This window comes from Bos indicus x Bos taurus, chromosome 28 (genome assembly GCF_003369695.1).
Source record: "Bos indicus x Bos taurus breed Angus x Brahman F1 hybrid chromosome 28, Bos_hybrid_MaternalHap_v2.0, whole genome shotgun sequence".
NCBI lineage: Eukaryota > Metazoa > Chordata > Mammalia > Artiodactyla > Bovidae > Bos > Bos indicus x Bos taurus.
The window spans coordinates 5,947,776-5,972,051 of NC_040103.1; the positions used below are offsets into that span (position 1 = coordinate 5,947,776).

Here is a 24,276-nt window from a genome sequence, read left to right on the forward strand (position 1 = left end):
TTCCAAAGGAGCAAACACTGCCTCCCTTTAAGCACCACTGGCCATCTTTACCAGGGACAGGTCAGTGCTGGCTTCTTTATTCACACTTAATTCTAAAAAGATATGAAGTCAGTCTTAAAAGGCATACACAGTACAAAAGCAAATGATGAAATTTTAACTGAAGATGAGGACAGGAAAAACATAACACAGCCAGAAGAATGTCAAGAAGCCTTCACTTCCTTCTATGATGTCCTATAAATTTACTAAAGGTGGACCACTGATTTCACTCAGGCTTTCACCAACCAGTATAGAAAGATAATGAGGAGTTTCTCATGTCCTTAAGACAAAAGGAAAATAATTGCTTGGGAGGATCACAGCTATTTCTGTTGAAGACAGCAGAGAGATGACATCCCCAGACCATCACAGAGAGAACACTGTACAATATGGTGTCCACTGTCCTTATCAGCACTACACAAGTACAATCACGAGGTTCCACAGCTGTTCTAACAGGATTAAAGTACAATAAAGAAAAATTTCTATAGGTGACCAAAATAATTCATTTTTAGGCATGTGGCTCTCCAGAGGTCTGGTGTCACCCAAGGGCGGATTCTGGAGATGCAGAAGGACTGGGAGGACCTCACACCTTTCAGGAACTCCCTGATATGGACCATGTCTCTCCACTTAGTTTTTAATTAATTAATGTTTTTGGTGCAGCCAAAAAAATTGGGATCTTAGTTCCCAGATCAGGGATCAAACCTGTGTCCCCTGCAACAAAAGTGCAGCAACTTAACCACTGGACCACCAGGAAGCGCCCCCCTCCAGCTAGTTCTGACAATGACTGTGTATTGAGGGGCGGTGTATTTTAACATACTTTCCCTGACAAGCACAGGAGTATAGCTATCCTGTGGGGCTGGTTAGTGCGGGCATGATTGCTTTAATGGTAGAGGTAGAGGTGACATTCTCTGGGGAAAACTGGGAAGCCAAAGGAGAAAGCCTATGAATGTGAGAAAGGAAGGGCGGGCAAACAAGAGCGGAGGAGGTGCCCTCCAGGCTGGGAAGTGGGGCTAAGATCCCTGGAGGGGAGAGGGGAGGCGCAGGGCAGGCCGACTGGAGTGGGAAGTTGATGCCTATGGAGACATTTGAACTTCATTCTGTAGGTAACAGATAGGTAACAGGTATTTTTAAGTCCCGAGGAACTGAGAGAATGTTGCACTTAAGAAACATTCCCCTGCGGCCTTGGGGGAGTATAGAGGGGAGACTGGTCTTGGGGCAGTCAGCCACCCACAGTCCCATTTCAAGTGAAGAGTGATGGGACGGAAACTAGGGTACAGGCTGTTTATGGAGAAACCGGAGGAAATGACGGAGGCGCTGAGCCATTATGTGATGGGGACTTCAAAGGATGCATTAGAACGGATCCCCTGCAGCAGTAAGGCTGCACTGGAAGAATGTCAGCTTGTTTACAACCTTCCAGCAAGAGTAGGCACATGAAAGCCCAAATGCACAACGTGTTTAAGATTGGGCTTCCTGGCCCTCCAAGTTCCTCTTTATCTGATGTGAGTTGTCCCAAGGACTGGCTAATTGGATTCCACAGAAAACCGCAAATACCATCAACATTATGATGCTTTGTGTTATCCACTAATTGTTGTTCCGTCACTAAGTTGTGTCCGACTCTTTGCGATCCCTTGGGCTTCAGCACGCCAGGCTTCCCTGTCCTCCACTACCTCCCGGAATTTGCTCAAGTCATGTCCATTGAGTCAGTGATACTATCTAACCATCTCATCCACCAATAATGGTTTACACTAACTTTACTAGACGTTTATTTGAGCTGAGTTTTGAAATGGTCACAGCTTTCATCAGCCTGACATGCCAGGCATACGGGGATGATGTTTTCTATATGCTAAGCAGTGAGGTCTCCTGGAGGGGCTGCCAGAGAGAAGTTTAGATTATCCTTAAACTAGCCAGCTTGTGGAGTGGGGGATAATTAGGCATAGAAGGAGAAGAAGGCATCAGAGGATGAGATGGCTGGGCAGCATCACCAATGCAATGAACATGAACTTGGGTCAACTCTGAGAGATAGTGAGGGACAGGAAGGCCTGGCATGCCGTGGGTGTCCATGGGGTCACAAAGAGCCGGACACACCTGGGCTACTGAATAAAAACAGTGGCTGAGCCAGTGCTTTTCAAGTTGCAGGTGCAGTGTACAGTTTGGGGTGTATACTGGACTATTATTGCATAAAATGCATTTCCTTCTGAGATCACAAGTAAGCTTGTTCCTGAATTGCTCAGGTCCACAAAAGGAAGAGGTTACCAGATACAATAAGTTCCCTGCATATGAACAAGTGCCATTCTAAGACAGCATTTGTAAGTTCAACGCAGTCATAAGAGTAATAAAGTTAGCCTAGGTACCACCCTAACATAACCAGCTATTCAGTACTGTACTATAATAGGCATACAATACTTTCCACACAAATGAGACACAAAAAACAAACACAAAAACTAAAGAAGACACTTTTAATCTTACAGGACAGCACCTTGAAAGTACAGTAACACAGCACAACAGCTGGCATACAGTGGCTGCATGCATGTTCGCATCTTTGAAATTCGCACCTTGAAGGTGCATTTGTAGGGGACTTACAGTATAGTCACTGCTGAGCTCAAAGCAGTTCACTTTATGCTAAAGCTGAAACTCCAGTACTTTGGCCACCTCATGTGAAGAGTTGACTCAGAAAAGACTCTGATGCTGGGAGGGATTGGGGGCAAGAGGAAAAGGGGACGACAGAGGATGAGATGGCTGGATGGCACCACTGACTCGATGGATGTGAGTCTCAGTGGACTCCAGGAGTTGGTGATGGACAGGGAGGCCTGGCGTGCTGTGATTCATGGGGTCGCAAAGAGTCGGACACGACTGAGCAACTGATCTGATCTGATAGTTGCTTTACAATGCTGTGTCAGTTTCTGCTGTACAGCAAAGTCAATCAGCTGTATGTACACATATATCCCCTCTTTCTGGATTTCCTTCCCATTTAGGTCACCACAGAGCACGGAGTGGAGTTTCCTGTGACACACAGTAGTGGGCCCGAGTGTCTTTTAACTGTCACACTGAGAGTTTAGGAGAAGTGTATTGGCTCAGTGTGCAGTAGAGAGAAAACTATGTGAAAATAATTTATAGCATGTTTGATTTTGTGGTCATAGCAGAGATTTTTTATTATAACAGTTCTGTCTTCCAAAGAGCCTCAATTTGCTTCACAACCTGTTCAGCAAGTGAGATTTTGAATGTGGCATAACAGTTTTTCTCAGAGAATTTTTATATTCAATATTTTAAAAATTTTAATTTCTGTTTATGGGACATTTACCAACTTAAAAAGTAACCTCTCAGAGAGCATCTCATTGATTGCACACATCAACCCAGCTATGCAGATGTAATCTCTTCTTTTGGTAATAATTTCTTCTAATAAAATAAGGACACTGAGTCTTCAAAACATCTTGTCTAATAGAAAGTTCTGGCCTTTTGAATTCAAAGTCCATGGTTTTCCCTTATCACAGAGTGTCTCATGAGCCTTGACAAATTACAAGCAAAAGTTCCCTGAATTTACTTTTTCCTTCTAGCCTATAGGAGAAAATGAAATAAACCAAATCCCACAGTGCATAGGGGAATTTATGGTGGGCAAATCTGAAGCATAAGAAAGGCTGAAATATATACAATAATGGTATCTGTGAATGATATGGTATCCACCCCCCCAACCCTCCATTTCTAATGAGAAAAACCAATGCATTCAATCTTACTGAGTCATTTACTTTCTAATTAATATTTAATTCAAACAAGCATTATCTTGCTTTTCTCCCACACACTTTGAGTGTTGAATGTTAAAATACGCAGACTCTGTTAATGTTCTCCAGGAAAGCACTTCTCCTTTCCCAGACTCGTTATCTGGACAAGCAGGGCTTTGTCTTGTTCACCAATATGTCACATAACTTGAAATGAAGAAAAATATGCATTGAGGAATTCTGAGTGAGAACCTATTATTTCATGGGTAAAGTTTGGAACCAAGGGACTTAACAGCTTCCTCAAGCTATACAGACAAAAGAAGTAGACTCACTAATGACCTAATTGTTGCCATAGAGAAGAGAATTCTAGCTGGTTCCAAGATGAGTGGGAGCTCTGACTATTCGTGGATTAGCCAGTTAGGATAAGGGTTTGGGTTGAATTAGCTTTAGATTAGATTAGGTTACATATTTTTAGAATGTCCCCACAGGGTGGTGATTATGGGGTGTTAGCCAAACTATGAGATGGCTGATAACATTTCACACAGACAGGAATGCAAATCTCATTTTTGTGATATTTTCCAGGCCTGATGGTAATGTGTGGCTACCTCTTGATAACTATGCCTTTGCTTTCCATGTTCGTCCTGCAGGAGCCGTGCAGTTTGCGTGGTTGCTAAGGCAGTCAGCAATTCAAGAAACTGAGCTCCTAGAAGTGGTGGTTCTGTATTAACGCTTAGAAGTATATTCAGGTCAAAGTTTTCTTTTTGAATTTCAGCAGCCAAAGAGATGTAAAGACAATGATTATTCCTTCTTTTTTTTTTGGTAATCTCTCCTTATTTTTCATTCCTTCTTTCCTTCCTCCTCCTTCCTTCCCCCTCTTTCCTTCCTTCTTCCTTCCCTGCCTCCTTGTTTCCCTCCCTCACTCCCTGCCACCTTCCAAGGCCATGGAGTTTACTACAAAGGTCATGGACTTTGGAGTCAGCCACAGCTAGGCATTTACCCCTCCTCCACCACTGACTTTGAAGCCTTGGGCTTCCTCCCTGGGAGGAAATTCTATCAAACTCCCGCAGGGAGTTCAACTTTCTCCCCATGACATGGGGAAGGCCGTATAACTCCTGGACTGCTGAGCCATCAGAGCTGGAAAGAACTTTTTTGTTGTTGTTTCTTTCTTTTTAAAAAAAATCAATTTATTTATCATAATTGGAGGCTAATTACAATATTGTTGTGGTATTTGCCATACACTGACATGAATCAGCCTTGGGTGTACATGTGTTCCCCATCCTGAACACCCCTCCCACCTCCCTCCCCATCCCATCCCTCTGGATTGTCCCAGTGCACCGGCTTTGAGTGCTCTATTTGGGCACCATCAAACCTGGACTGGTCGTCTCTTTCACATATGGTAATATACATGTTTCAATGCTATTCTCTCAAATCATCCCACGCTTGCCTTCTCCCACAGAGTCCAAAAGTCTGTTCTTTATATCTGTGTCTCTTTTGCTATCTTGCATATAGGGTTGTCATTGCCATCTTTCTAAATTCCATATATATATGTTAATATGCTGTCCTGGTGTTTTTCTTTCTGACTTACTTCACTCTGTATAAACAGGCTCCAGTTTCATCCACCTCATTAGAACTGACTCAAATGAATTCTTTCTAATAGCTGAGTAATATTCCATTGTGTATAGGTACCACAGCTTTCTTATCCATTCATCTGCTGATGGACATCTAGGTTGCTTCCATGTCCTGGCTATTGTAAACAGTGCTGTGATGAACATTGGGGTACACGTGTCTCTTTCAATTCTGGTTTCCTCGGCGTTTATGCCCAGCAGTAGGATCACTGGGTCACATGGAAGTTCCATTTCCAGTTTTTTAAGCAATCTCTACACTGTTCTCCATAGTGGCTGTACTAGTTTGCATTCCCACCAACAGTGTAAGAAGCTTCCCTTTTCTCCATACCCTCTCCAGCATTTATTGTTTGTAGACTTTTTGATAGCAGCCATTCTGACCGCTGTGATATGGTACCTCATTGTGGTTTTGATTTGCATTTCTCAGATAATGAGTGATGTTGAGCATCTTTTCATGTGTTTGTTAGCCATCTGTATGTCTTCTTTGGAGAAGTTAAGTTTTTTGACCCATTTTTTGATTGGGTCGTTTATTTTTCTGGTATTGACCTGCATGAGCCTCTTGTATTTTTTTGAGATTGATTCTTTATTCAGTTGCTTCATTTGCTATTATTTTCTCCCATTCTGAAGACTGTCTTTTCACCTTGTTTATAGTTTCCTTTGCTGTGCAAAAGTTTTTAAGTTTAATTAGGTCCAATTTGTTTATTTTTGCTTTTATTTCCATCACTCTGGGAGGTGGGTCATAGAGGATCTTGCTGTGATTTATGTTGGAGAGTGTTCTGCCTGTATTTCAGAGCTGGAAAGAAATTATAATCACACCAAGGTTTTGATGAAGAAATTGAGACTCGGAGAAGTCAAGTCACATGTGTGCTCCCACTGAACATCCTGACCTAAAGTGGAGTTTTCTATGCACCTGGGAAATTGAGGGCATTATATCCCAGTTATTTCATGTTTAATAAACCAAATGAACACTATGGTACAAATTTCCAACCAAAAGGAGGAATGAAAAGAGGAAATGGTCAGGTAGAATGAAAAGTTTTTGTTAAGAGCTCTGTGGGTTTGCCCAGCTCTAAGCTGGAATCAAGATTGCCAGGAGAAATATCCACAACCTCAGATATGCAGATAATACCACTTTAATGGCAGAAAGCAAAGAGGAACTAAAAAGTCTCTTGATGAAGGTTAAAGAGAAGAGTGAAAAACCTGGGTTAAAATTCAACATTCAAAAAACTAAGATCATGGCATAAAGTCCCAACACTTCATGGCAAATAGATGGCAAAAAAGAGGAAACAGTGACAGACTTTAATTTCTTGGGCTCCAAAATCATTGCAGACAGTGACTGCAGCCACAAAATTAAAAGACACTTGCTCCTTGGAAGAAAGGTTATGACAAACCTAGACAGCATATTAAAAAGCAAATACATCACTTTGCTGACAAAGGTCTGAATGGTCAAAGCTATGGCTTTTCCAGTAGTCATGTATAGATGTGAGAACTGGACCATAAAGGCTGAGCACCGAAGAACTGATGCTTTCAAACTGTGGTGCTGGAGAAGACTCTTGGGAGTCCCTTGGACAGCAAGAAGATCAAACCAGTCAATCCTAAAGGAAATCAACACTGAATATTCACTGGAAGTCCACTGATGCTGAAGCTGAAGCCTTAATACATTGGCCACCTGATGTGAGGAGCCAATTCTTTGGAAAAGACCTTGATGCTGGGAAATATTGAGGGCAAGAGGATGAGATGGTTGACTGGCATCATTGACTCAGCGGACATGAGTTTGAACAAAGTCAGAAAGATAGTGAAGGACAGGGAAGCCTGGTGTGCTGCAGTCCATGGGGTCACAAAGAGTCGGACATGACTGAGCGACTGAACAACAAACAACCCCTAAGTAGCTCTGAGTCTTGGGAAATAATTCATCTTGAGGGGTCTGGATTTCCCCATCAGTTAGATGGGAGGAAGTATGGGGATTAAGGCCAATCTGGAGGTAGATGTCACCTTCACAGGCAGGAGAGTGCTTTGTATCTTATAAAAGTCTCTATCCAATGCCCTTTTTTTTTTTTTTGCTCCTATTCTTGGTTCTTCTTCATTTGTAATGACAGGATTTTCAAGTTGTCTGACTCCTTTTGTTGGCAGCTCTGTTCTCCTCATTCATGTTTCTCCTCTTTTATAGAAATAAGCCAAACCATCAAGCTAGGTCACTTGGATGACTAACAGAGAACAGAAATGGATTGAACAGATAATCAACTCTCACTTTCCCATTTTTCTGTGTCTGCCTACCCGGATGATGGTTAAATACAACAGATTCCATTTATTTTGAAAAGCCTTGAATTTAGTGCTCCTCACACTGAGGGCCTTCTAAAGTGCATTGTCTGTTTCCTTGACCTTCAACTTAAAGCTAACTAATCTACCAATTCTTGAATGGTTTCCTTAAATGCTCTCTGGCTGGGTAGATGCAAGAAATACTCATAAACCAAGAGCAGCAGTACAATCATGTTTCCTTACATGAACAACAACAACAACACAAAAATGTATTTCTATCCTGGGATGCATGGGCCAAAAGACTAGAACAGAAAAACGTGGCTTCTTTATTTGTGTTCTTAGTTTGAATTTATTCTACTATAGTACCATCCAATGGAAACAGCATGGGCCATGAACCTACATCAATTGTTTGGGCTACTCAGGTTCTAAATCCTTATTCCAATGTTGGGAAATTACCCGCTGTGCCAGAGGCTGGCTAACTGTTCAGCAAACTTTTTACTTTTTCTCCTGGGTACTCAGCTATACAACATTTCTCTTATACATGTTTGAAATGTGTGCTCAATGCCTTCAGTCTTGAATGACTCTTTGAGATCCCATGGACTGTAGCCCTCCAGGCTCCTCTGTCTATGGGATTCTCCAGGCAAGAATACTGGAGTGGGTTGCCATTTCCTACTCCAGGGAACCTTCCCCACCTGGGAATCAAACCCACGTCTCCTGTGTTGGCAGGAGGAGCCTTTACCACTGTGCCACTTGGGAAGCCTCCTGACTAACCCTTCGATTCAAAGATCAGTTAAGTTTGCCAAAGATGCTATAAGCCACATGAAACTTGTGCTATAACTATAATTCAGATTCAACTCAGCGAACCTTAAAAGTTCTTCCCTTGAGTTCCGGGAAAAAATGGAAAGCTCTCAAAAATAGGCAGTTCTATTGCATTATTGTACCCAGACACTTAATTTCTACCACCTACTGTGGCATTTTCTGGTATTTGAGAAAAATATCAGGGAAATGTTGCTTCTCTATTCTTTAGAGTCTGATCATCCCTCCCTTGGCCCAATAACTTTTTCCCAAATAAGCTCCCTAAGTTAGATTCCTGGAATTTGTAAGGATGTGCAAGAATTCTCCTTGGGTTATAGGTTTTAAAATATGAAGTGACGGCCATTAGTTCTTGGTGGAAACACGTCCTTTGGTCACTGTGAGGTTCTAGAAGGCATGACCGGGCTGTTTACCTGTCTAGCATTGTCGGTGACCCCGTCCTCCCAGAGCACCTGGAAACCACATCTAGCTACTTGGTGCATCCTTGTAATCACACCAGTTGTTCCCTCTTCTCCATTCTAACTGCAGCCCCTCCTCTGCTGAGCTGACCAGACCCCAGCGCCCTTTCTGATTCCAGCGCCCTTTCTCTGGCCCCCAGGCACCCCACGCACTGTGCTGCTGTAACAGCCACCTCTCTGGGCAGTAATTACTTATCATGTGCCTGTCTTCTAAGGGAGGCTTCAAGCTCCACAAGGCAGGGCCTTTACTTCTCTACTCAGAGCACCTAACTTACTGCTTGACATATAATCAGTGCTGAATAAATATCTCCCAAATGAGCATTAAGAGCTTCCCAGGTGGCTCAGCAGTAAAGAATCTGCCTGCAATGCAGGAGACCTGAGTTCAGTCTCTGGGTCGGGAAGATCCCCTGGAGAAGGAAATGGCAACCGACTCCAGTACTGTTTCCTGGAAAATTCCATGGACAGAGGAGGCTGGCAAGCTACAGTTCATGGGGTCACAAAAGAGTCAGACACAACTTAGTGACTAAACAACAACAAAAATGAATATTAGTCACAAATGTCCAACTAGTATGTGATACATTCACTTGGATGAATCCAGGGCATTTAAAAAAAAATATTTAAAATGGGGCTCTTGATTGCATCCTCAAAACCAATGTTCCACTCCTTATCCAAGCTTCTCAGTTTCAGTAAATGCACCAATGTCCATCGGGCTCTCGACCTAGAAATCAGGAAGCATACTGAGCACCCCACCTTCCCTCACCCCAACATGCAGGCCTGTCCTCCACCTCTGAGCCTCCCAGCACATCTCTGCCTCTGCCGTCTTCTCTTGCTGGGGTGACTACAGGACACTCCTAGGTGGTTCCCTCTTTTCTCCTTTCATCCCCTCCAGTACATCTTCCACACAGCAACCAGAACAAGCTCTAGGTCAGTCATTCCCATTTCCAGAACATTCCATGGCTCCTAACGGTGCACAGAATAAAATGCAGCACCTCCCCCTGTCTGGGAGAAACCCCATGACCCCCCCCCCCCAACCCCGCCTCTCTGGTCATGGCATTCCTCCTGGGTTGCTCCAGACTCAGACATTCAGTGCTTCCCAGTTCCTGGCCTGGAACATTCTTCTCCCTGTTCTCCTTCTCAGGACCCTTCCCTGACAAACCTCCTCACCTTCTGCACTGATTGTGGTCATAGAACTTTATTTACCTCCTCTGTACTGTTCCTTAAGCTGCGATTGGTTTGCTCTTTTGTTTGCTTGTTTATTTGCCACGTCATGAGGGTAAGACTCAAGGTCACGTTCCATTGCATCCTCAGCATCAGAACGTGGCCTGACACAGACAGGGTGTTGAGGTAGAGAAAATCATGTGTGAATGAAAGACTACACAAAGAACCTGGGAGACAGGGCCACAGGCATTTCCATGATGCTGATCCCTGAGTGATCACCACACAACCGCAGCTTCTGATTCATGGAAAAACCAGAATCACTCTTCAAAGATACAGGCAGACTCAGTAACCACAGAGCAGTGAGCACTCGTGTAGTGCCTGCAAGTGGGCTTCCCAGGTGGCTCACTAGTAAAGAATCCACCTGCCATTGAAGGAGACATGGGTTTGGTCCCTGGATCGGGAAGATCCCTTGGAGAACGAAATGTCAACCCACTCCAGTATTCTTGCCTGGGATATTCCATGGACGAAAAGCCTGGTGGGCTACAGTCCATAGGGCTGCAAAGGAGTCAGACACAACTTAGCACCTAAACAACAGCAGTGCCTGCATATACGTGATCTCAGTTAAATCACACAACTGTATGAGGCAGTCATTCTTCTTATTATCATTTTACAATTTTTAACAAAACTCAGAGATACTAAATGACTCACCCGCAACAGACTATGGCATTTGTAACCCAAGGAAGCCGGTTCCATTTTAGGTCTAGCTGACTCCACATGGAGCCCCCATGCATGGTCCACATTTATTTAATGCTTCTGAGTTTTTCCCCAAATAAAACCAAAGTTCTGACTTGCTACTCCTAAGGTTTACACCAGACTGTACATTTAACCTGATTACTAATTCAGATGACTGGACTTTCTTTATATCCAAATACATGATGAGATGTGGTTGTAGCAAGCTCCCTAACTCATTCTCTAGGACAGGCATCCCACTCTTCCTTTTTAAGGATGACTTCTTAGGAAAACTCTGCATGATAATTCACTCAAATGACCAACTTCCAACAACTTCCACAATAAAGAGATTCTTACCTCGGAATTCCAGTCCTCTAAGTTGAAAGGTGACAAGGCCATTGCCGATTTCAATCAGGTGAACGAAAGCATTGAGGTAATCCGAAGCCAAAATAAAGCAATCACCAGAGCTGTAGTTGCCCCACCGGCCAAGGATGAGGTCTCCACAGAGGGACTCCTGGAGCGCCCTTGTCAAGTGCTCATAAAAGATGGAATTGAGGTTGTTGCCATCGCTCCCTGAAGACAGGACAAGAAGTAATATGCCCAGTGAGTCCTGCTCCAATGTGCTCTACCTGGGAGACAGGCAGCTGTCACCTGATTAGGGGTGAATCAGACTCCTCAGACCTTTCGCCCGTTGTGGTGGGTTTTGTGAGACCCTCCTATTTCTTCCCTCTATGCTCTTTCTGGTCAATGTCATCTACATAAATGAACTGAATTCCTGTCTAAATGAGACACCTGACAAATTCCTATCTCCAACAGAGATCTCTTGCCTGGACTCTAGACCTGTCTACTTCCTCGTCTACTTAACATTTCTTGTATGTTTCCAATGTTTCTCCTCCATCCAATGTGTTCAAGTCAGGCCCTGCCCCCCCAGTTCCGCCCCCAACCTGCTCTCAGCTGTCCAGTTGGCCACAACCTAGGCATCTTTCTTCCCACTCCTTCCCAGCTAAGGCTCTCAATTTCACATTCTTCAAGTATTTTTTTTGCATCTTCCTACTTTTTTCCATTCCCATTACCCTTGCTTTATCCCAAGTTACACGGTCTCTCAGGTAGAGGACCACAAGGGTCATGTGACTGACCTATGGGTCTTCACTAGGACGTGCTTGCTCATCGATTCTCTACCCCCCAGCCAGAATGACCTTTCAGATGAAAGGAGAACGTGTCACCCAGGACCCTCCAGCCCATTTCTTAAAGTGGTTTGTTAGGGCTCTTAAGGTAGAGACAAGACTTCATAACATCACCTGTAATAGGGTCCCATAAGTCATCCTCCAGGAATAAGCTAGGACACCAGCCTGATCAAACCCCAGGTGTATGGTCACACCAGGGGCGGTGTGTGCTCTGCTCCCCACTTCAGTGTCCATCCTCACCTCTCACTCATCTCTTCCTCAGTCTCCACACTTAGCAACACAGAACTTCTCCCAGTCCATCCTCACCTCTCACTCATCTCTTCCTCAGTCTCCACACTTAGCAACACAGAACTTCTCCCAGTTGAGTGACTCACCTGCCCCTTCCCACCCTGGGCCTTTGCAGAGACTAATCTTTCTGCCTGGTTTCCCTTCATTCTTCTCTGTCTTATTACCTCTACTAATCTTTAGATCCGGAGAAGGCAATGGCACCCCACTCCAGTACTCTTGCCTGGAAAATCCCATGGATGGAGGAGCCTGGTGGGCTACAGTCCATGGGGTTGCTAAGAGTCGGACACGACTGAGCGACTTCACTTTCACTCTTCACTTTCATGCATTGGAGAAGGAAATGGCAACCCACTCCAGTGTTCTTGCCTGGAGAATCCCAGGGACGGGGAAGCCTGGTTGGGCTGCTGTCTATGGGGTCGCACAGAGTCGGACACGACTGAAGCGACTTAGCAGCAGTAGCAGCAGCAGCAATCTTTAGACCTCTGTTCCACAGCCACTTCAGGGAAGCCTTCCTTGACCCCTTTGCCAGGCCATGTTATAGGGCATCAGGACTATGACCCTCTGCTTGAAAGCACTTGAAACAGTTGGAATTTGACTTTGGTTTTTTTGTGTATATATGGTTATTTGATTAACATCTGATTTCTCCAATGCACCCTACGGTGGTGAAGGAAGACTGAATTTGTTTATTTTTGTATCTCACTACTGGCAGATTCTTAATATGCAGTAATGACTATCTGTTGAATAATAGATGACAGCATAGATGATACAGCTTTGTTAAGAGAAATTTTGCTTTTGAGAACATAATCCATTAATCCATTAAGTAACTCCAGGGTTTCACTGAGAAATAATTTACAGACAATTAATAGTGTGTGTATAGTAGTGTGTGTGTGTGTGTGTGTGTGTGTGTGTGTGTGTGTTAAGTCACTTAGTCATGTATGACTCTTTGTGACCCCATGGACTGTAGCCCACCAGGCTCCTCTGCCCGTGGAATTCTCCAGGCAAGAATACTGGAGTGGGTTTTCATTTCCTTCTTTAGGGGATCTTCCTGACCCAGGGATTGAACCCATGTCTCCTTCATTGCAGGCAGATTCTTTACCATCCGAACTATAGGGAAGTTTTATATATATACATATATATATATATTCTATAATATAAATAATTATTGATAGTATGTATTGTGTAAAAAGTACATATATATGCATATATACATATATAACTGTAGTCTACAATATAAATAATTATTGCTAGTATACATTTTATATATTATATACAAGTATATAAATTATTATGTATCAATGCCATTGACTCATTTTAAGTTATATATGTATATAAAACTCAGATTTATTGAGGCATAATTTACAGAGAGCAAAATTTGCCCTTTTTAGTGTCCGGTTCTATGAATCTTAGAACAATGCTTACAGTCACATGGCCACCACTTGGAAGGCGGCACTGTGTCGCATCCACACCGCGGTATACAGCAGTCGTTTGTTTTGTTTCGTTTGTATGGAGTTACTACAGCTTGCTTAACCATTCAGTAGCTGAAGGACCTCTGGGTTGTTTTCAGTACTGGCGAATATGAGTAAATCCACTCACGATATTCACGAGCAGAAGTTCATAAGAACATGTTGTCATTTCTCCTGAGTCAAACCCTAAGAGTGGCCCTACCGTTCTCCAAAAAGGCTGAACCATTCTGCACCCCAGTCGCAGGGACTGAGAATTCTAGTTGTTCTGCACCCTTGCCAGGACCGTTGCTTGTTTGTTCAAACTTAGCCATTCAGATCGAATGGATGAGTACATCAAGGGAAGAAAAAAGGAAGGATGCAGCAAAGGAGATGGAGTGAGGGAACACCCTGCTTCCCAATAAAGGGCCAGTGTGTTTCAGGGGCATGAAACTGGGGGTTCTTGATGCATTTCGCATACTGGCTGGGCTGACTCCTTTTATTCCCTCTGTCAGATCTCTCATGATGAAGACAGAATCTTTTTTGAGAAGGCTGGGTAAACTGGGAAGTGGCCTGGCCTGTGGTCCTGGGAGTGGAAGAAGTACTGGGAGGGGCTGGAAGGGAAGTTGTACCAGTGTTTTGACTTTAGGAGTATCTTTTCTCTGGGGAGTAAACTCTGCCTCCAGAAAGTCAGAGAAGCATAGAGTTGCCCCAAAGAGAAGAGGCCCAAAGCAAAGCTCAAGGACCCCTTCTAGGCCAGCTTCTGGAGTGGAGACAGAGATTCAGAAAGGTTGGCGATAAAGATCTGTGAAGATCTGAATGGAGCTTTCCTGCTCTGTACCCTCAGGAACTGGAGCATCATTGAGGGTGCAGGAAGGTGCCGACTGGCCCCGAGCACACCCACGTAAGAAAGAGCACTGATCCACGGCTAAGAAATCTACAAGATAACACTATCAAACTATGGATATCAGGGCTAGGCATTCACGACAGTTAAAAGCCAAACTGAAATAGGTGCATTTATAACCTATTTATGATTAATGGAAAGAAACAAACTGCTTTATGGACTGAGTTGTGTCATGTCCTCTAATAAGGTATCAGTATGCTTAATTTTCTATGCAGATTAAGCCTGCCTGACCTGCAGTGATATTCATTTTCTCTGATGAAGCAGCATGCATCCAGAGATGCTAATTGGAGATTACTCCGAGTCTCTGGTACTTTTAAAGAAAAAGCCTTAACAACATAATTAACTTTTGCTTAACTGTTCAAACTGTTTGATGTACAAATAAAACAATTTAAACCATGAAAAACTGAGATCTTAGAACACACTGACCACACATCTGTATAATTAGATGAAAATGAGACAAAATTATGAACAACTAAAAGCACAATGTACTTATGAAACTGTCTAAATGCCTAATGTTAATGGCCCGGCAAAATTAGAATCCCATGGCTTCACATTAGAGATATTTATACTCCAACCACACCCCCTTCAAATTGGGCTGATACAAAGTTTAACAAAAAATAAACCAGCCTCTCCAGATATTTTCAAGTTTCAAATTATGATTTCAAATTAATCATGTATATGCAATTCAAATATAGCTAATAAGCAGGATACAATTCTTCCTAGACAATATTTTTGGCACAGAGGAGACAGTGAGGTGGGTTAAAAATAGAGAGTGGTTTAAATTTGCATACTGATATGAGGGGAAAAAAGGTCGAATGCTTCAAAATGAAATAGATTACAGGAAGAAAAAAGTAACTTCCTGTTACTATGGCAGATAAATCTTTCCATAGATTAATGTTGTACAAAGACTCTGAAGATATCCAGACCCTGGATCCTGGAATGGCTTGCCTTTAAGGACATCATAATGCTGATTTTTTTTGCCAGAATACCAATACCAAGGTTTACTGTCTGTATTTGATGTTTAGCATGTACAAACTAAAATGTTGTAATCAACAGTCATTCAATATTGAAAAGAGATCTAATCAGTTCTAAATCATGGAGGAATCCATTTCTAAACCAAATCAGGATACTTGATCAGTTCTATTTGCACAGTTTTATTTTTACCATCAGCATATTTACCAAGACATGCACTGTCTCCACAGTGATTTAAAAAAGTGAGTACTTAATTCTTCTTTTTTGGATTGAAGGAATCCATCTACACAACACATAAATAGCTTAAACGAGAGACAGGGGACTTTCCCGGGCAGGAGGGCTCCAGTGGTTAAGACTATGTGCTTCCAACACATGGGGGATGGGTTCAATCCTTGCTTGGGGAACTAAGATCCCACATGCTGCATGGCCAAAAAATAAATAAAATCAAATATTAAAAAAAGAAAGAAAGAGAAGGAAGATATCCTCTTACCTGAATCTTTTTCAATTTGGACCACCAGTCTTGTGTTGGAATTATCCACACGCCTTGTACTAGAAAGAGCCACAAAAGAGTAAGAGGCAGTGATTAGATCCCTGCAAATGACAGCTGGCTCACAGAATCAGCTGTGTGAGTGGGAATCCAGGAGAGATGGAGCTCACATATCAGAGTTATGGTTCTGCATTGACAAGGCTGAAGGAAGAGAGGGGTCAGAGGGCGGGAAAAGTACAGAAGACATAGAGAGGGAAGAGATGTTTAGCACTTAGGTACAGGAGATAGACCTTCACCTTTTATCAATTCTGAGCATCCAGTCTACACAATAAAAGCAAGCATTGAAATTGTTAATGGACTGCCACCCACTGACAGTATTTGAGAGCACTGCATACATAGTACCTTGCTTTTCAAACTGATTCCAGAACATTCTTGATAAGTAGTCTGGGTCTCCACTACTTGCTTTCAAGCGTTGGGTGCATTCTTACAGACTTGTCTTAGGTTGAACCATAAGAATGAAAAACAGCTCTTTGCAGCTTAGGAAAAGGTGGATTGTCTATAGCCACAGGAACCAGTTGCCACCAGAACCAGTTTTAAACCTTTTCAGTTATGACAACTCACCTCAACTTATAGCTTTGGTAAAGCAGCCAGTTGACAGTGGCTGCTTGCTTCTGAAAGTCAGCCAGCAAGGGACAGGCTCAGTGCAGACTTCTGAGGGTGACCAATCCATAACAGGTTCCCCAGGTGACTGCCCTGCAGACGGTATCACCCCATTTCTGAATCTGAAACTCATCTGCCCTTGAACTTCAGATGTCCCCCAAACCCTTTATACGTGCAATGGTCTGTCCTGCTTGGAGAAACGATGTTGGACCAGCCTTGACTTATTTCAGACACTGAGTGGGGGTCTTGTCATTCTTTGAAATGACACCAACCACATGAAGCTAATGATATGTAACAGTTTATGGTCTAAAAAAATGGCAATTTTGTTAGGGGAACCACTGACTGAAACTGCCCCATTCTGGCCAAACACAATAGTAACTACTTGGCATGAGGTATCTTACAAGAGGAGATCCTAGTAAGGAATGCAGAACTAACAAGACATCACCAATCAGAAGAATTCAGGAAAGGTCAAATTGTCCTACCAACCTCCCGGAATCCTCCTTGCTAACATCCATCTTGGCTTAGGAAGGACCCTGAGTCAGAACAACTGGCCAGAGAAAACCTGGAAACTAACCCATTAGCATAAAACCTGAGACTGTGAGCCACTTGGCAGAGCAGTCCTCCTGGGTTCCCACCTGGTGCCCCCCTTCCCACTGAAATCTCTTGCTTTGTCAGCACATGTGTCTCCTTAGACAATTCATTTCTGAGTGTTAGACAAGAGCCCACTGGCTGGAAAGGCCCTGGAAAGTATCCCTCTTCCTACAAAAATTTCATAAGGCTAAACCTATGCCATAAAGGGCTTTCACTAGAAATAGACCACTGAATGGGGGGTTCCATACAAGTTTGAACATAATGAGCAGCTCATCTTTACCATATCTATGTTTCAGATATATGAGAACTATCTAGGCAGGATCCTGTTGGAGTTTTGTAGACTAGACGCTCCAGCTGAGTTGTACAGAAGGGATACTCTGTTACAGCTCGAAACGGTCACGTTGTTCTATTACTGCTTCCTTTTCCTTGCAAATACCGTCAGATCGGTTTTGAAAATAAAAGAGCCCAGGTGGCAGAAAATAAAGCGAACAACAAAATTCTTTCTAATGAAGGCCGTAATCCCATGTCGGCATGGTGAGTCCCTGAATGGAATTTTAATTTCACCTTAAGACCTAGGACAAATGGAATTTTCAGCAGCAGAATAAACAATTTTTAAAGTGAGATTGAGCCAAAAGAAAGTCATTTACCAAACTCTTCAGGGAATTAAAACACCTTCTAAAACTATGTTAAATGAAAAGCTATCTGCAAAAGGCTTTGGACGCAGAGGGCTCAATTCTGATCAGCAGTAACTAATCCACGCTGCCTGTGTGCCCTGAGGGCCTCTGGCTCGCCACCAGACTCTCTAAGAAGGGCAAGTGTCAGCCTTACTGGGTATTCAAGGTTTTCTCCAGTGCTTTCCTCCTGTAAATTTGGTGCTTACCACTCAAAGGTGCTAATTAGCTCAGTAATTGGATTTCTGCCTTCACGGTCCTATTGCAGGAACATTCTGTTCTGTTGCTCAGTGTGTGGTATGGTCAGTTGCTCAGTCATGTCCGACTCTCTGCGGCCCCATGGACTGTAGCCTGCCAGGCTCCTCTGTCCATGAGATTTTCTAGGCAAGAATACTGGAATGTGTTGCTATTTCCTACCCCAGGGGATCTTCCCAACCCAGGGATCAAACCTACATCTCTTGTGTCTCCCGCACTAGCTAGCGGATTCTTTACCACTAGCGCCACCTGGTGGGGACTTCCAACTCACTCCCCAATCTCAGTTCAGTTCCGTTCAGTCGCTCAGTTGTGTCTCTTTGCGACCCCATGAATCGCAGCACGCCAGGCCTCCCTGTCCAGCACCAACTCCCAGAGTTCACTCAGACTCACGTCCATCGAGTCAGTGATGCCATCCAGCCATCTCATCCTCCGTCGTCCCCTTCTCCTCCTGCCCGCAATCCCTCCCAGCATCAGAGTCTTTTCCAATGAGTCAGCTCTTCACATGAGGTGGCCAAAGTATTGGAGTTTCAGCTTTAGCATCATTCCTTCCAGAGAAATCCCAGGGCGGATCTCCTTCAGAATGGACTGGTTGGATCTCCTTGCAGTCCAAGGGACTCTCAAGAGTCTTCTCCAACACCACAGTTCAAAAGCATCAATTCTTCAGTGCTCAGCTTTCTTCACAGTCCAACTCTCACATCCATACATGACCATTGGAAAAACCATAACCTTGACTAGACGGACCTTTGTTGGAAAGTAATGTCTCTGCTTTTGAATATGCTATCTAGGTTGGTCATAACTTTTCTTCCAAGGAGTAAGTGTCTTTTAATTTCATGGCTGCAGTCACCATCTGCAGTGATTTAGGAGTTCCAAATGCCGGAGTGGTTAGGTGTGTATGCTCTTAGCATCTGCCTGGCAAAATTAAGGCTCACTGCTTGTCACAGTGTTCCAAGGGCCACAAGCCAAGAGTCCAGTAATATGATATAGGTCTTCCCAGAGAAGGTGACTCACTCTGAAGCATCTCTCCCTTATGTTAATATGGAATGCCAACAGCAAAGCTCATTCCCTCCCTTCAAGCTTTGCCTTTCTACCTCCTCATCTAAATCCAGCACCTTGTCTCTTATGTGGCTTCACCTGAGGAGCTTAAGTAATTTAATAGAAACTTGATTACACTGTTTCAAGTTCCGGTTTGACAGCTCACATAGACTATTTATGGGAGAAGTAGTTCCCATTTTTCATGAGGAAGTGTGACTGGCTGGAGTAAGAACTTTGATGGGCATCTGCTCGTATGGAGAAACCAGGATGGATGGACTGTCGTTCTCTTCATGGGGCAGGACAGCATTGGAGAAATCTGGACAATGAGAAGGCAGTCAGACACTAAACAGAAGGACACTGTCACATTTTAAGTTGAATATATGCACAAGTTTCATTTGGGTTAGTATTTTTTAATGGTTTTTGTGTTTATATTCATACGGGATATCGGTCTAAGGTTGTCTTTTCTTGCGATGAATTTGTCTGGCTTTGGTATCAGGGTAATACTGGCCCCACAGAATGATTTAAGAACTATGCCTTCCTCCACTCTTTTTTGGGGAGATTTGAGAATAACTGATGGTAATTCTTCTTTAATCATTTTAGAGAATTTGAGAGTCAAGCTAACCGATTCTGGGCTTTTCTTTGTTGCGAGTTTTTGATTACCTATTAATTCCCTTTAATTGTTATGGGTTTACTCAGATTATCTATTTCTTTTTCAGCCAATTTTGGTAGTGTGTGTATTTCTATGAATTCTTCTGGTTTGGCTAGCTTATCTCATTTGTTGATACACAGTAGTTTGTAGAATTCTCTTTCAATTATGTAATGTTGGTAAAAATGTTCTCAACTTTTAACTGTGATTTTAGTAATTTGAGTCTCTTTTTTCTTGGTCATTCTTGGTAAACGTTTGTCAATTTTGTCAATCTTTTCAAAGAATCAAATTTTGGTTTAATCTATTCTTTCTATTGTTTTCCTATCCTCTATTTCATTTCTCATCATTTTAATTTTTATTATTTTGTTCTGTCTGCTTACTTTGGTTTAGTTGGCTCCTTTTTTCTAGTTTCTTAACACGGAAGACTAGCTAATTGATTTGAGATTTTTCTTATTTTTTTAATTTAGGCATTGACAGTATGAATTTCTCTCTGAGCACTGCTTTTGCTACATCCTGTCAACTACAAATTGGCACTTACTGTGGGCACCTGCCTGGTGGGCTACAGTCCACGGGGTTGCAAAGAGTTGAACACGACCGAGCCACTAAGCACGTCTAGCCCCACTAGGATTGCCTCGTGTGCGGCTACAGCTGCTGACCTTCCACACCCCCTGAGAGGCCTTCCAGGTGGAGAGCAGAGGTGAGGCACTCTGTGATCTGGGGGAATAGAACTGGCAGGGCAGGTCATTAGAGAGTTAGATATTTTTAGGAGCTGATTTTATGAGCCCAATTCTTGATCTCCTCATATCTAGAAAAGCATTGCAATCCTTCATGGGATGACTGTTTCTCATGACTAGAAGAAACCTTCTGAAGAAACATGTGCTTGATTGTACGTACACTTCCTTCACCAAAATCACATATATATTGTCCTTCTCCACTACATTAAAAAAAAATTATTTTAATTGGAAGATAATTGCTTAACAATATTATGTTGGTCTCTGCCACACATCACCATGAACCAGCCATAGGTGTACATATGCCCCTCCCTCTTGAACTTCCTTCTCCCCCCGCAACCCCTCTAGGTTGTCAGAGAGCACTGGTTTAAGCTCCCGGCGTCATACAGCGAATTCCCACGATCTACTTCACATATGGTAATGTACATGTTTCAGTGTTACTCTCTGAATTCACCCCACACTCTCCTTCTCCCACCGTGTCCAGAAGTCTCTTCTCTATACCTGCATCTTCACTGCTGTTCCACAAACAGGTTCATCAGCACCATCTTTCTAGATTTCACATATATGCGTCCATATATGATATTTGGAACAGTTCTCAGAGGTGTTTGAGGTGCTATCTCCTGGGCTGCAGCCCTCATTTTGCCCCAAATACGACTTAACTTGCAACGTTCCTGTTGCGCTTTTTTAAAGTTGACAATACCACACGTTTTCACAGACTGTGCTCTCCTTTTCATTCACTACAAAATACTTTTAAATTTTCTCTTGTGATTTCTTTTCTGACTCATAGGTTGTTTAAGGTAACTTTATTTTATACATCTTTGGGAATTTTCTAGATTTCCTCTTGCTGTTAATTTCTAATTTCACTCCATTGTAGCTGGAGAACATACGTTATATAATTTCAATCCTTTTAAATTTACTGAGGTTTGTTTTATGGCCCAACACATGGTCTATCGTGTCCATGTGCACATGTCGAAAGTGTTTTTTGAAAAACTTTTGCTTTGCAAAATACTCTGCCAAAAGGTCAAAAAAACCAGGTACAGACTGTGGGAAAATATCTTCAAACCTCATATCCAACAAAGTACAAGTGTTTAGACTATATAAACAACTCGCAAAACTCAACAGTAAAAAACAAAACAAAGAAACCAAAACAAACAAAACCCCCACAAAAAATGCAAAAGAAAACGAACAGAGACATGAACAAACATTTCTGTGACGAGGAATATTGACAACAAATAAACTCAGAAAAAGATGTTCAATATTGTAATTCATAAGAGAACCGTAGGTTAAAACCACAAGGAGGAATCATTATATACACCCAGAAGAATGACCAAAGTAAGAAATAGTGAAAATATCCACACACTGCCAAGGATATGCATAAACTAGATCTCTTACACATTGCTGGTGGGGATGTAAATGGTATCACTTCTCTGAAAAAATGTACGGCAGTTTCTTTTCTAAAAAATTACCATTCTGTTGTGCAGTCACCAAGTCGTTTCCAACTCTGCGACCCTGTGGACTGCAGCATGCCAGATTCCTCGATCCTTCACTATCTCCCAGAGTTTGCTCAAACTCATGTCCATTAAGTCAGTGATGCTATCTAACCATCTCATCTTCTGCCACCCTCTTCTCCTTTTGCCTTCAATCTTTCCCAGCATCAGGGTCTTTTCCAATGAGTTGGCTCTTTGCATCAGGTGGCCAAAGTATCAGACCTTCAGCTTCAGCATCAGTCCTTCCAATGAAAATTCATGGTTGATTTCCTTTAGGATTGACTGGTTTCATCTCTTTGCAATCCAAGAGACTCAAGAGTCTTTTCTAGCATCATAATTCAAAAAGATCAATTCTTTGGCCCTCAGCCTTCTTTAATTAAGGTCCAACTCTCACATCGGTACATGACTACTGGAAAAACTGGAAATTTGACTTTACAGACTCAGGTTGGCAAAGTGATGTCTCTGCTTTTTAATACACTGTCTAGCAAGCATATGAACCATATGAGCATAACTACCATATGAGCTAGCAATTATATTCCTGGCCAATTATGCCAGAGAAGTGAAGACTTATGTTCACCCAAAACCCCACAGACCAATGCCCCTAGCAGCTTTATTCATAAAAGCCAAAATCTGGAAGCAACCCAGATGCCCCTCTGCTGTTCAGTCACTAAGTTGTGTCCAACTCTTTGCAACCCCATGAATTGTAGCAAGCCAGGCTTCCCTGCCCTTCACTATTGCTCCTTGGAAGAAAAGCTATGACAAACCTAAAAAGTGTATTAAAAAGCAGAGATATCATTTTGCCAACAAAGGTCTGTATAGTCAAAGCTATAGTCATGTACACTAGTCATATACAGATGTGAGTTGGACCAAAAGAAGGTGTCCCTTAATGACTGAGTTGCTAAGCAGACTGTTGTTTCCCTACTATGAGATGTGCTGTGCTGTACTTAGTCGCTCAGTCATGTCTGACTCTTTGAGACCCCATGGACTGTAGCTCGCCAGGCTCCTTTGTCTATGGGGATTCTCCAGACAAGAATACTGGAGAGGGTTGCCATGCCATCTGCCAGGGGTTCTTCCTAACCCAGGGATCAAACCCAGGTATCCTGCATTGCAGGCAAATTCTTTACTGTCTCAGCCACCAGGGAAGCCCATACTATGAGATACTGCTTAGCAATTACAGTTATTGACATGCCATGATCTGCATGAATCTTCAGTGAACTATGGTTGAGTGAAAACAGCCAATCCCATGAAGTTAATTGTAGTAGGATTCCATTCATATAAAATTCTTGCAATAACAAAATTAGAGTTAGAGAACAGATCAATGATTATAGGAGTTAAGAAACGGTGAGCTGCAGAACCGAAGAGTGTGTTTTGAATATAAAAAGGCAGCAGCAGAGATCTCTGTGTGGGTGGACATGGTCAATATCTCAACTGGACCAATATCAATATCCCAGTGATAGCGGTGCAAGATGTTAACACACGTAAATTGAATAAAAGGTATATGGGGAGATCTCTTTTTAATATTTCTTTCAACCCCATGTAAATTTATACTTTAGCTTTAAAAAAAAGTTTAAAAAATCTCCATACACATGTATACATGTAGCTGAGTCCTTTGCTCTTCACCTGAAACTATCACGATATTGTTAATTGGTTATATTGCAATACAAAATGAAAACCTTTTTTTAAAAAAGTGATACTGGATCATGGAAAAAGCAAGAGAGTTCCAGAAAAACATCTATTTCTGCTTTATTGACTATGCCAAAGCCTTTGACTGTGTGGATCACAATAAACTGTGGAAAATTCTGAAAGAGATGGGAATACCAGACCACCTGACCTGCCTCTTGAGAAACCTATGTGCAGGTCAGGAAGCAACAGTTAGAACTGGACATGGAACAACAGACTGGTTCCAAATAGGAAAAGGAGTACGTCAAGGCTGTATATTGTCACCCTGCTTATTTAACTTATATGCAGAGTACATCATGAGAAATGCTGGGCTGGATGAAGCACACGCTAGAATCAAGATTGCTGGGAGAAATATCAATAACCTCAGATATGCAGATGACACCACCCTTATGGCAGAAAGTGAAGAAGAACTTTCTTCAGAAGTAAAGAGCCTCTTGATGAAAGTGAAAGAGGAGAGTGAAAAAGTTGGCTTAAAG

General features: G+C 42.6%; 1 protein-coding gene across 2 annotated transcripts in view; it reads right to left on the reverse strand.

The window, feature by feature from the left end:
• The window catches only part of PCNX2 (pecanex 2), a 338,376-nt gene that overhangs the window by 58,584 nt on the left and 255,516 nt on the right, over window positions 1-24,276 (reverse strand). For both annotated transcript variants that reach the window (XM_027530589.1, XM_027530588.1), the window contains 2 exons: window positions 16,051-16,109; window positions 11,134-11,349 (listed from right to left, as the gene is read on the reverse strand). In XM_027530589.1, coding sequence (XP_027386390.1) covers window positions 11,134-11,349; window positions 16,051-16,109 — 275 coding nt within the window. The remainder of the gene's footprint in view (window positions 1-11,133; window positions 11,350-16,050; window positions 16,110-24,276) is intronic.